General features: G+C 39.8%; 1 protein-coding gene across 4 annotated transcripts in view; it reads left to right on the plus strand.

Annotated features, from left to right (window-relative positions):
* The first annotated feature begins 2,016 nt into the window (after nucleotides 1–2,016).
* spin (Protein spinster) overlaps nucleotides 2,017–14,479 on the plus strand; it is a 101,358-nt gene continuing 88,895 nt past the window's right edge. The window contains exon 1 of one of the 4 annotated variants that reach the window (XM_065236162.1): nucleotides 2,017–3,206. In XM_065236162.1, coding sequence (XP_065092234.1) covers nucleotides 2,792–3,206 — 415 coding nt within the window. In that variant the 5' untranslated portion in view covers nucleotides 2,017–2,791. The remainder of the gene's footprint in view (nucleotides 3,207–14,479) is intronic. The other 3 variants (XM_065236161.1, XM_065236164.1, XM_065236163.1) reach the window with 3 other exon arrangements.

The following is a 14,479-nucleotide window of genomic DNA, read 5'->3' on the forward strand; positions in this document are numbered from 1 at the left end:
AGACTTCCGCTTTTCTACCACTGTAGCAGTAACCAGATTTAAATAAAATGCTCCATTTTCAAAATAAAAGCATTTTAAGATTGCACTCGTATACTTCCCCGTGCAAAATTTTGAAACCATCATCACTTTCATAGTTCTTCTATTCTCCACGAGTGCCAACTTTGATTTGCCAATCCCGTTTGTCTGTTTGTTGCTGACTGACATTCATTCGATAATATAACGGTTATGTTCAACTGGTTCAAAACAGGTCTAGCAATGTGGATATGGTCATCTTACTCATACTTACGCCGTGCTGCTGACACAGTGAAGTGACGTCATGTTTGCTTTTCTCTTAAAAGGCAATGAAACGAAAGAGAAGTCCAGCAACACACGGTCAGACCTATTCATTCTTGCGTTTCTTGCTATGGTATTGTATTTGTGTTATACTCACTACTAGTGCATAACATCACGCCATCTCGTTTGCACGCCCAAGTTTATAAATTCGCCGTCTGAGCAGGCCAGGGTCGAGACGGCTAATACATAGGTGTAACAGTCGGAAGAAGTGTTAGTTTGTTTACTTAAATGAACCATGCCCATTTTGTTATGGCATGTTTGCTATACGAAATGCGCCTCGTGTTTATTAGCGAATTTCACATCAAAGATTGATTAATTGAGTAGGAAATCAGTTTGGCACGGCATTTGTGACCAGCATACACCTTCCGGTAGTATGAAACAGGTCAAAAACTGTTCAAATCCGCAGATAAAATTTTTGTTTTGAATTTCTGTATAGCAAAATAGTGAACTTTTCGTGAACATTAACGGCAAAGAACTCACCAACACTGGGAGACTGTGAGTTCCTGTCCACCTGTTCATTTTCCATCGTGGGCCAGGGTCACGATGGAAAATGAACAGGTGGGCAGGAACTCACAGTCTCCCAGTGTTGGTGAGTTCTTTGCCGTTAATGTTCACGAAAAGTTCACTATTTTGCTATACAGAAATTCAAAACAAAAATTTTATCTGCGGATTTGAACAGTTTTTGACCTGTTTCATACTACCGGAAGGTGTATGCTGGTCACAAATGCCGTGCCAAACTGATTTCCTACTCAATTAATCAATCTTTGATGTGAAATTCGCTAATAAACACGAGGCGCATTTCTTATAGCAAACATGCCATAAGAAAATGGGCATGGTTCATTTAAGTAAACAAACTAACACTTCTTCCGACTGTTACACCTATGTATTAGCCGTCTCGGGCCAGGGCACGATGGAAAATGAACAGGTGGGCAGGAACTCACAGTCTCCCAGTGTTGGTGAGTTCTTTGCCGTTAATGTTCACGAAAAGTTCACTATTTTGCTATACAAAAATTCAAAACAAAAATTTTATCTGCGGATTTGAACAGTTTTTGACCTGTTTCATACTACCGGAAGGTGTATGCTGGTCACAAATGCCGTGCCAAACTGATTTCCTACTCAATTAATCAATCTTTGATGTGAAATTCGCTAATAAACACGAGGCGCATTTTGTATAGCAAACATGCCATAAGAAAATGGGCATGGTTCATTTAAGTAAACAAACTAACACTTCTTCCGACTGTTACACCTATGTATTAGCCGTCTCGGGCCAGGGCACGATGGAAAATGAACAGGTGGGCAGGAACTCACAGTCTCCCAGTGTTGGTGAGTTCTTTGCCGTTAATGTTCACGAAAAGTTCACTATTTTGCTATACAAAAATTCAAAACAAAAATTTTATCTGCGGATTTGAACAGTTTTTGACCTGTTTCATACTACCGGAAGGTGTATGCTGGTCACAAATGCCGTGCCAAACTGATTTCCTACTCAATTAATCAATCTTTGATGTGAAATTCGCTAATAAACACGAGGCGCATTTCGTATAGCAAACATGCCATAAGAAAATGGGCATGGTTCATTTAAGTAAACAAACTAACACTTCTTCCGACTGTTACACCTATGTATTAGCCGTCTCGGGGCCAGGGTGTCTGTCAGCAAGATGCTAGAGCAAGATAAACTACTCCACTCGAGTGAAAACAAGAAGAGCAAATTCTTCAGTCTAGATTCACTTGTCCCGTGGTTCGGTTGTGTGTTTGAATTTTAGCTCGGATCGCCGAAGCAGCAGCCTGATTGGGAACCGGATAGAAGAAGATTTTGGTGGAAAATCGCGTGATTGTCCTGACGGCAAAGACGGTTTGCAAAGAGTGCCGTATAATCCGGTGTTTGTGTGAGTGTGTGTAGCTTGATTTGGGAAAGGAAGAACAGTGCGATTATTTTTAGCTCGATTGCGGTGCGAATTTTTGGCTCTAGACGAAAGCCGAATTTTGTCTGCCGGTTGGGTGAATACGGTTCAGATTTTCAAGTACGGAAAAACTGCGGGACCAGTGGTGAAAGGCTCGCCCCTACAACGCTGTGCATGTGCATAATATTCGTGGGTGCAGATTGTAATCAGTTGTGGTTGGTTGGTGTGAATATTTTTTGATCTTACAAAAATAGCAGAAGATTATTTTCGGTGAGTTTTCTTACCCCAGTGACTGCGTGGAAGTTTTGTGCGAATCAGTATCCAAAAGAGAAAGCCAGAGAAGAAATAAGAAGAATCGTCCGCTTGCAGCGGCAGAAGCAGAAAATCGTACGATTCGCCACATAAACACTTTTTAGTGTGTTCATCTCTCGCTCGTTCCTTTTTGTGTTGCCCGAGCAGGGCCCGAGTGAAAGGGAAAGGAACACAAAGCTCGGTGACAGTTCCTTGTTTACAAGACTCTATTTGCGGGTGTGATTGCATTTCCCCCTTCCTGTACGTGAATGCCTTCTAGTCAAGGTTACCGTAAGGTAGCATCCGAGCCGGTTGACCCGGAGCCAGTGGGATCTCACGTTGGCCCAGACACGCCAAAGGACAGCACAATGCCCGGCCAGAAGGCAGAACAGCAGACGGTCGTGACCGGAAATCCGGCCGGGAAGATCCCGGCCACCAACTCACAGCAACGGCTAATGCCGGCCGATTCGGACAGTGCGTCCTCGTCGCTATACGAGGCAGATCTGGAAGCAACACCGGGCGGTGGTGGTGGCGGTGGGCTTCGTCATTTACCCGCAGATGACGACGGATCGGTGACGGTGAGCAGCAGCAGCACCGGGCGGGTGTCCCGGACGGCCTGGTTCACCGTGATTGTGCTGTCTTTTGTCAATCTCATCAACTACATGGATCGGTTTACGATTGCAGGTAGGTTGTGGGTTACGGGATTCGAGGGGAGGGGGGCGGTTTGTTGTTATGATGAAGATGCCTAGTAGGTGTAGCATGGAATAGGCGAGCGCTGAATATATGATGTAGAAATTCAGAACGGTGTGCGATTAGCGCCACTTGTTGATTGTTTTAGCGTCAGGAGAAAATGTAATAACGTGTTTATTTTTTAGCTGTATCTAGAAAACTATCCTACTGAGATTTTCTGACTACATTTTTGGCGGCACGAGTTTACACAAGTGCCATAGGCCAAACATTGAAGTTCATTTTTTACTTTTATGTGTAAATTAGTGTTATCAGTCTCAGTCAGATTGACTGAAAAATTAATAATATTACCCTTAATAATAGCTATAGAACTTTTCAACAGTGCAATATGGAAAAGGCTAAAAGACTATGCCTATAGTAATTTCTATATAAACTTCAAATGGTTTGTGCCAAGTCAGTTTCTTACGAAATGAGTTCAATTTGGAACCATTTGAGTACTGTGAAGCGAAATTTTGCAGCAGTCTACTCCGCATCTTGATTTTTTTTAAAAAGATTTCCGTTAGTACAGATCATGGTGTGTTAAAACATTTTAATGCTCGGATATCTTTGTATGAAGTTCAAGATTTATAAAACAATTTCTTAATTTAATATCTCATTCTAAAATTCCATTTCAATCCGATAGGGTGCGGCTAGTGACCTTAAATAAATTCCATGACTCTGTTACTTGAGCTTAAAAAAGTATTCAAATTCATTCGAAGTATCTCTGGTATCATTTTAACACTGACTTTTGGTTTTTGCTGAATATTATAAAATTTTATAGGTTTAACCGGGAAAAAATCGGGAATTCCAAAATGGAAAATCACGGGCGACCCTGTTAAACGTACTTCCCATAACTACCTTGACATTTACCTCCGAATGTATCTAGCGTTATTCCAAAAAATTCGTTTAGAATTCTACTGAAATTTCAAGCTCAAAAATCTGAAAAAAAACACCTTGTCTCAGAAATTGCATGTCCCAGAATCATGAGCCATTTTCTTAGTTCGTAATCTTCAAAAATATTTTAGATCGACATCTCAATTGTTATTCCCCGGATCTCATCGTTTTCAAAAAGAATTTCTATGTTCAATCTATCAACTTCTAACATGCGGTGTAATAGCGTTCGGCCGAGTGCCTTTAGGACTCCAAAATATTATCTTAACTATGGAACTTTGACGATCTATTCTAATCCTGAATTAATTAAAAAATATGAGAAGCAATTTTGTTTCAAAATTAGGACAGGGGAAGCATGTACAATATTTTAAGTAGTAAAATTTTGTTGTAAGTTTAGATGATTTCATTTGAGGTGGATTCGTAGTCACAACCCTAAGTAATGGCTGAACACGAAAAAATCCGGACACACTAAAAACGCTGTCACTAAGGCATTTTTTGAGTTTTTTTTTTTTTTATTTCATTGTATCACGCTAATACCCCGTTCACATTACATCCTATATCATGTAACAGGATTTCCAGTGAAAACTAGATGTATGAGTGCGCATTGCAAGACAGCGTATATCACGTGATATACGCTGTAATGTGAACTTTAGTCGCTATATTCATAGTCTGGCGGATAGAATCTCGGGAACCAATTGAGCTGTCAAATAGCGGAACCAATCGAGCAAATCATGACCAACAACAGAAAAGAGCACATCAGCTATTGCGAACAAAACTTCGGAAACCCTTTTCTCGTGACTCAAGGGTCGCCTACGCAAACTGACACCATCTTTGGGTTGGGGAATATTTCCCCTATCCGATGATGCCGGTAATTTGCGTTCGATTGGCGAGGAAAGAATAATCAATTAATGAATTATAAATTTGATAGAACCTTTTCAATTGTTGATTTAAAATATATTGAATTGGTTCCGCTTTTTGATAGATCGAAATTCTATCCGCCAGACTAAGAATATAGCGACTATAATGTGAACGGGGTATAAGAGAGTATAGTATCACAGAAGGCATTGGTTGTCAGGATAAGTTCAATATTTTAAATTTGTCGAACCTCTTAACGGAATCTCTTTATAAAGAGCTTTGAGTGTGTTGGTTTATTTCCTTAAAATTCCGTTACAATTGATTATCTTTTGACAGATACGCGTATTTCGTCTACTACTTGCAGACTTCATCAGTGCCAAGTACCAAGTGGTGTTGAGTACTTGGCATTCATGAAGTCTGCAAGTAGTCGAAATACGCGTATCTGTCAAAAGATAAAGATAAGTTCGTTTGTTTACATCATGGCTTCACCGGAGCAAGCACGTTGCGATTTGATCCTGCACGCTCGAAACGAAAATCCCGGTCTATCCGCTCCTTGCAGTTTTTGATCAAATTCCTGGGCAGGAATTTTATACCTCGGTTGACCGCAAGAGTGCCCCGGTAGAATGTAAAATGAAAAAGAAGTCGAAATTCCCCAAAAGTTCCTTGTCTGGCAAGCAATATGCCTACGGAAGAGATTACTTTCTTTGTTGGTGCAGCATGTGGTGGATTGCTTATTCTGGCCGGACATGGCAAGCTGCCACTACTTAAATTCCCCCAAACAGTGGTACAGCGAAAATGGCGTCACAGCGGTTCCCAAGGAGATAAATCCGGCCAATGCTCCGGAACCAGTGGCGTCACGTAACCTCAATTTTTACCTGTGCACCAACTTTCAAAACCAGATTTAATGCCATATTCATACTCGAATCAGTTGAAAAATACACTTAATCGATATCTATCCATTTCAATAAATATTTTGATAATTGTGTATGTTTTGAAAGCTGGTGCACAGGTAGATTGAGGTTAAGGCGACGCCACTGTCCGGAACTAAGCCAATTGAGAAATACTGGTCAATTGTGAAGCACATACTGAAGAAAAAGGGTGGAACTGCTATTGACCTGAAGGATTTCAAGCGGAAATCGAATTTGACAGCCAAACAAGTGGGAACAGGGCTCGTGCAAAAGATAATGGGCCGTGTACGCAGAAAAGTTTGAGCAATGACCTATGGTAAGAAGGAAGACTGAAACAATGGTAGTTAAGTAAAGGGCGAACACGAGATTATTGCAACACTTACAACTGGCTGTATCTTTATTCCTACTAGGCGGAAATTAACCAAACTTTGCATAGTTTCTCTTTGAAGTGAATTGTTTACATCATTTACGTTATTGTCTGTTTCGATGCGGCTAAGATGGACAGGTTCAAGGACCGGTTGACATTGTATCACAAGCACGGAGCAGGAAGGAAACCGGATAGGGTAATTTTACCCGAAATCCCAACATTTCAACACGTGATGTTGGCAAAAAGGTCGGTGTTTCACAAAGTTACGTGCAGAATGTCAAGACAAGAGCTGTACTACATGCATTCAAGGTTCAAAACTTCCCAAACCGCGATGAACGTCAGCAAACTGTTGCCAAAACTCGCACAAGGATGCTCTACACGGAAATGTTGACCAGATACAGTTGCTGTGTGATGAATGATGAAACATTGCTAGCTTCCAACAAATACCCCAGGACATGGGTTTTATACCGGAAAAGATAAGTTCCAAGTGGATGATCGTTTCAAGAAACAGAAAATGTCGAAATTTGCATCAAAATACCTGATTTGACAGGCTATCTGCACCTGTGGAAAAAAAAGTAAAATATTCGTCACAAAGAGCACCATCAATGGTGAAATTTACAAAAACTAATGCCTCCATAAACGTCTGCTGGCAGCACAGTTAAAAACCATTGTTTTGGCTGGATTTAGCTTCATGTCACTATTCTAAAAGCGTGCTGGAATGGTACGAGGTTAACTCGGTGCATTTTGTCCCCAAGGACATGAATCCACTGAGCTGTCCAGAACTACTCCCAATCGAAACCTATTGGTCCATGATGAAGCGGAAACTCAGAAAGACCAAGAAGAAAGTAAAGGATACAAATGACATGCGGAGGAAATGGAAACAATTAGAAAAAGGTACCGGATACGACTGAACAAGTTCTTACGGATGGCGTGAAGCAAAAGTATCGGGCATTTTACTAAACATCCACAAAAATTGATCCAATATATGTATACTGAGCTAAATACATGTATAGAACCACCCTAAAAATTCGTTTTTTCCCCTGATAAATACGTGGAATTTGAGAGCAAATTAAATGTGTTGCAATAATTTCGTGTTCACTCTTTTCGGATTTAGAATAGCTACATTAAACTATGAAAACTAACCTTAACAAACTGGAAGGAATAATTTTAGAACTTTCAAACACAGTCAAGTATCTGGGAGCTACTCTTGACATCAAATTAAATTGGAATTCTCATCTAGAGCAAGTCAGGCAACAAATGCTCTTTGGATAAGTAAAGAAACTTTTGGTAGGAAATGGGGATTAAAACCTTTAAAAGATCCACTGGATTTATTTGACGATTGTAAGACCCAGAATAGCCTATGTATCATTGGTTTGGTGGCCTAAAACCAATGAAAAATCAGCTCAGAAGAAGCTGGGGAGGCTGCAAAGGCTAGCTACTCTCTCAATAACTGGTGCAATGAGCAGCACACCAAGTATGGCACTGGATGCTCTACTTTATCTGCTTCCGTTGCATCAATTTATTCAATTAGAAGCCGAAAGGAGTGCATTAAGGATCTGACCGTCACAGCACTTACTTGAAGGCGATCTTAGAGGACATATGAGCATCCGAAAAATGTTCAATATTTATTCTCTTGTGATACAAAATGAAGATTGGATAAAGAAAAAATATCATTTCGATCGTCTTTACAATGTAGCAGATACGGATCGCGATTTGTAGGACAATGGGGGACCAAACATTCGTCCAGGATTGGATAAACGTGTAGGAGCAAGGGTTACAGGTCCAGGAATAAATATCTCAATTTCTATGGGCTACTGGTCTACCGTGTTCCAAGCAGAAGTTCAAGCAATTCTTGAATGTTCTAAAATTTTCTTGCGTAGAAATTATAGACATTCGAATATCTGCATTATGTCTGATAGTCAAGCAGCACTGAATGCTTTGAAATCAGCAACATGTATAGGAATGTGGAATGTCACTCCAAAAATTGGCCTGCCAAAACCAAGTGAACCTATTTTGGGTTCCTGGTCACTGTGGAATTCAAGGGAATGAGAAAGCCGACACACTATTTAGGCTTGAATCATCTCAAAAATTTATAGGACCAGAACCATTCTGTTGAGTTTCTGCTTACTCTCTTGGAATGGAGTTCAAGAAAGGCAATCCGAGCATTTCAATGACTAGCCAAATTCTTGAACTATCAAAGAAAGATCTCAGTATGTACACTGGTTTAATAACAGGGCACTGTCCATGTAAATATCACTTGAAGCTTATAGGAAAACTTCAAGATGACATGTGTCGATTATGTGGCATAGAAAAAGAAGACTCTGAACACCTGCTATGCTCTTGTACAGCAATCTTCAATAAGAGGCGTATTTTTCTGGATAAGAGGCTGACAGAACCCTTTGATATTTGGAAGTCAGTTATACCTGACTGGGAAAATGCTTTCGGTCAGTCTATGTCGGTCGCTTCATAAAATGGTGATACGACATGCTGATAAAGCAATATTAAAACAGGGAATATATCACAGTAGATCTAAGTACTGGTCGCAGTGATCAAAATACCCAACACGGAAAAAAAACCTCAACAAGATTTTCGTGACTGGGTTTTTTTTTCGTGTTAAGCCTTTTGTTAATCTTTCAAAAGTTTCACTATCTTGAGGTTGGTTATGATCGTTTTCCGACCATATTTCCATCGATGATGATTCTCGCGTACTTAGTAGCTAATATTCGCATATATCGCATGAGATTAGTTACGGTAGGCTACATACTTTCCGCAAACGTTAGGTTTTCGGAGAATAAAGACGAGGCATTCAAAGGCTAAAAATCATCGATAAACACGTTGAACAACCAATTCAAATGACGCAAGCTTATAGTCACCGGAATCATAGACGGAAATTTTACTCAGAAACGGATGATCATTCGGATGGTGCACATCACGTTCTGGATCAGACAGAGATAATGGCAAATCAATTGACGGTAGGCGTTTGACAACAACTTGTATGTTAGAAGCGCTGAACAACCGTACAAGAACACATCCACCACGAATGAACTACTGTTTTTGAGGAACTTTCGGGGTAAATTTAGAAAACTTTCATGACAAACTATACTATGTAATTCAAAAATGTTTTGACAGTGGCGTCACGTAGCCTCACTTTTTACCTGTGCACCAATTTTAAATATATGATAAAGCTCGATTCAAAGTAAATCTGGACGCACGGTTTAATACACCACCACGCCCCTGGTGGTTGGAACAAAAAACGTTTGACAGGCATTTGTTGATATTTCATTGACGGAGAAATTGGTGAAACGTTTTTCTCGATTGATCGACGCATCCCGAAATTACGGATCATGGAACTTGAGAAAAGAAAATTAATTGTGCACAAACATCTCGAGAACCCTTCGTGGTCTGCCTCAAAAATAGCAAAAGTGTTAAAATTCCCCAAGTCAACGGTGAGTCTTGTAATCAAACGTTACAAGGATACTCTGAGTGTGGATAGAGCACAGCGCATCTATCATAAAAATGGCACTAGGGACAAAGAGCTGAGGAGAAAGGTGTTGAGATACGTGAAAAGCAACCCAGGTGTCTCCATACGTGATTTGGCAAAGAAATACGATTTCAACTTTTCCACCGTGCGTAATATCCTTTCAAGAGAAGGATATAAGTCTTTTTGTGCCAGTAAACATCCGACTCGCTCCCTGAAACAAAATTTAGTGGCCAAAAAGCGAGCACGATTACTATACGAACGAGTTTTGACGAAATTTGATGGCTGTATTTTAATGGATGACGAAACATATGTCAAAATGGATTATAAACAAATCCCCGGACGAAAATTTTACCTTGCAACTGGTCGTGGGGATGTCCCTTCCAGGTATAAATTTGTTTTTGCTGATAAGTTTGCTCGGAAACTAATGATTTGGGAAGGAATCTGCAGTTGTGGCCTTAAAACCAAGGTTTTCATCACACAATGACATCGAAGGTTTACATTAAAGAGTGTCTGAAAAAGTGGATTTTACCCTTCATTTGGCAACACAAGACCAACGTGATGTTTTGGCCGGATCTAGCCAGCTGCCACTACTCTAAGGAGGTACTAGAATTGTATGCTGCAAACAATGTTAATTTCGCCGCCAAAGAGATTAATCCTCCGAATTGCCCTGAGTTCAGACCGATCGAAAAATATTCGGCAATTGTCAAGCAAAAACTTTTGAGGATGCGGTAAAGAAGTGACAAATGCACAACAAATGCTTTTAAAGTGGAATAAGTTCGCCGGTACAGTGTCACCAGCGACTGTGCAGATCGTGATGCCATCGATCACAAGTAAAGTGCGACAGTTCGTTCGAAACGGTGAAATGTAATAACTTGTTATATATCGATTGAAAGCTGAATAAATATCCTTTTGTTTGACGTTTTGATCAACCGTGTATGTTGTTTAATTCTTGAGTTATGATCACTTGAATGCGTCCAAATTTACCTTGAATCGGGCTTTATCTAGCAATCATTACACTCAAATCGATTGCAAAATGCACAAAATAATCTTGTTTTACTGATATGCATGTATCAAACAGCACCTATTGACCTATTGACTCAAAAAAATGAATTCCTATCATCATTATTCCTCACCACAAAATTCGTTTTAAAAATTTCAAATAGAGCTCTAACTATCGATTGAAGTCAAACTGCGATAAAAATTCACCTCCTGCCCGAACAAAAAGAAGCTTCTCCTGAAAATGTTTGATTTTGGCATGTACGTCACATCGTTGTCACACGGTGGTAACGATGTTGATCCAATGGCCTGATCCAAAATATTCTGATCCTATCTGCCGCAAACTTCTCGAATGCAAACTGCGATTGGACACATGACTTGACAGTGCATTTTTACCATTTTACAACCAGTTAATAACAGTTAGGTAACCATCGCTAATTGAATCCGACAAAGATCGACTTCGGTTTCAATGCTATCCACGTTGCTACCCCTGACAATGAATGTGCTAAGTGCCACTTAAATCGATCGGGATCTGGTATCATTTCCCATTACGATTCATCCCTAAGTAAACATGACTTTCATTCAAGCAAAGAACCGCGACAGCAATTCACAGGCGCTTGGTCATCGCAAACCAACCACCAACAGTGCCGTCATTGACACATTTTTCCACATTATATTTTTCTCCACTCTGCGAACCACCTGATGGTACGATGGTACCTTGTGCGCTAAAATGTTGGCAAATCCAGACTGATTTGAGACTTGGGCGTAACTATTTTCGCAAACAATAACATCAATCACCGATTTCTCACAAATAGAAGCTCAATCTCACAAACTAACAACACAATCAGGTAAGGGAGTGATTCCTCTAGCAGTAGGTTTAGTTTGTTTGTGAAATCGTTGATTGAAGCCATTGGTTACAAAATCAGTTACGCCCAAATCTCAAATCAGTCTGGAAATACAAATTCAACAACTATTCACGCTCACATATGGGCAGCGGTCGATCCTCGCTGCCAAACTCATGGTGTATTTGTTTTATACACACTCACATAACTCACCCAAGATGTTGCTGATGATGGTACAACCCCATGGCCGTAAACTCTTCGGAGAGCGCTGCTGCAGCGCGCTCGGGCTTTTTGCAACAACCGAGCGGCCCATTGAGAAATGTATGTAATGCATCGCATTTCATTTATGCCCTGCTCCTCTAGGAGCTTTATTAAATATTAAACACTTGACTGCGCAGCGGTGCGGTTTGCTCTTTACACATCATCATCCTCTCTGCCATTATATAAGGGAATTGAAACAAGTTTTGATTTGGGACACATTTGTTAAAAAATCCCTCTAAACACAACCTGAGGCATGTGAACATACGACGCTTGGTGCAAGGTCAACGTGACAACCAGTTCACGAAGCTTCCATATTCAGGCTGAGCCGAAACGAACGCACGTCATGTTTGTGTACAAACCACCGTTTTTTCCATTGTGGATTTTCCGTCAATCAAGAGCACCAGTTTTGGCTTATTTGCAACGGACAACGCTAAATCTTTGCGTTTTCGGCAGCGTTGAAGAATGCGGGTTTTCACCGTGAGATTGCATTATTTGACGTGTAGAATGACTAATGTGGCATTAAGTATTTTCTTCTTCTTGTATTGTCACGTTATTACTGGAGCTTGTGCCTGTCTCCCCGGTAAGGTTTGCGCACTTCAGAATGTTTGTTTTACGCTTTACGATTAGCCCCAGTATTGAAAATTGTTTTGTTCATTGTTGAAGTGAGTTTCAAACAGTTATTCTGAGCTGAAACGATTCCTCGGAGTCAGTTACTTCTAAGGGGTATATCATATATCCAGCTCATCAAGGTAGACTTCTGTTTGCTCATCCAACCATTCAGGGAAGTTTACCATCGATGCATGTTGCGATTGGTTGATATTCTTTAGAAAATGGTAGAAAAACATACTCTTTGTCTGGTTAATTTAGAAATGAGCACCCTACCGAAACGATAAAACATGATTTGTAAACAGTCGGAGAATCTGAATGTGGTATTTCTTCTTTCTTTCCGTTTGGCTTTACAGTCCTTTACATAATTACATAGGGTTGCTTAAAAAAATCTCAAAATTATTCAGGTAATCAACATTATATTATATAATGACTAATATATGGCTTATATAATGATCAAAAGCACTATATTAGCTGTATGTCAGCCGAATATGACAATAAGGCAAATTATCGGGATAATTGGTAACCTGCACACTTAGAAATAACTAATTTTACATCCTTGACATAAAAGATGAGACGTAAACAAACATTCATGACGAAAAGTAAGTTTGATTAAGCTATATTTCGCGTCTGTTATGACTCAAATGTATGTCAAAATTGACGCTCGTATATGTCACTCTCAGATCACCTTAATTTACTTGATTTTTTCTAAGTGTGTGGATGATCCAACTCACATAAGTTTCAAACCCATCGTAAAAGGTCGGAAATTATTTTTTGCTTTGATTCTATATCACGAGCATCGTGAGTGGGCTGTATAACGCGGGCTTTAGTTAGGGATGCTCTTTTTTACCGATAATATTAGGCCACACCTTACAGGAATGCAGGATGTGACGAGCAACTGTGCTCTTTATCATTTTATCCAACCGGGATATGCCGGATTTTCTACCAGTATTGAACAAAAAATAAGCAAAATCTGTAAAAAATTACCACCTGTACATATATTGTAATATAGTCGTCAAAAAACCACTAATTGTATAACATTAAGTTGTGCTATTGTACGAAAATGTTAATTCTAGATAAGATGCTTGTTCACTACAGTCTGATGTAAGGAACTCCCATTACATTCTTGAAGCGAAAAATATACAGAGGATGTAAGCAACTAATAGTTACCTCATCCTAAGTGAAAGTCCGAAGGATGCTTAGTAAGCTAATCTAAATAACGAAAAATCCTAGGTCAAAGCACGAAAGATCCCAAGGTGCATCTAGTAGACTCCCATGCTGGGTTTCACATTGAAGGCATGTTCTAATAGGACAATACATGAGGATTATGGGCACACATCCAGAGAAGATCAAAGACAAATCCACGTGCCTTAAATGACAAAACCAAAGACTAGAGTGGTTCGAAGACTGCAAACAATCGTCCAGAAATGCAGAAGGTTCAAGCCATCATTGAACCTGCTTTCGAATAGGTACTTCCAAAACTATTATTAAAATGCTAACCTTTTGAAATGACTGGAATGATCTACGAAGCTCTGTGACCCAGTCTAATTTCTTAAAGGTACAAGGCACTTCAAAATACACCTTACAGTTCTCCAGAGTAATCATGGCATGATTGGTAATAAAACAGGTCGGCAGTCTTTCAAAGCGAACAAGTACACAAAACAGAGAGCAAACTAAAAACACAACCGTATCCGACGGGTTCCGAAACTGAACTCTAGAATCTCGCCAAGATAGAACATACATACAAATGCTGAACAATAAATGGATTATCTTGGAATTGTTTTCCGCAATCTTGGTTTTTTTTTTAAGTCCAGAATTTCAACTCAATTCGGTTACTAGTTTGAACTTTTCATTAGTCCAATGGGACATTAGGCCGAATTTATAAAAGTGAGAGATTGAACGTCGCGTAAACTAACTTTTTTTTTCCTGTGCACGAACTTTTAAAACTTGATTTGATGACATATTTCCGGAGTGATTCGAGATTGGGGCGTAATTGCCTTTATAAACAAAGATACCAAATCGCC

The sequence above is a fragment of the Ochlerotatus camptorhynchus genome, unplaced genomic scaffold (genome assembly GCF_037179485.1).
Source record: "Ochlerotatus camptorhynchus isolate MF236.1 unplaced genomic scaffold, CSIRO-AGI_Acam_v1.1 ptg000530l, whole genome shotgun sequence".
In the NCBI taxonomy this organism is placed as follows: domain Eukaryota; kingdom Metazoa; phylum Arthropoda; class Insecta; order Diptera; family Culicidae; genus Ochlerotatus; species Ochlerotatus camptorhynchus.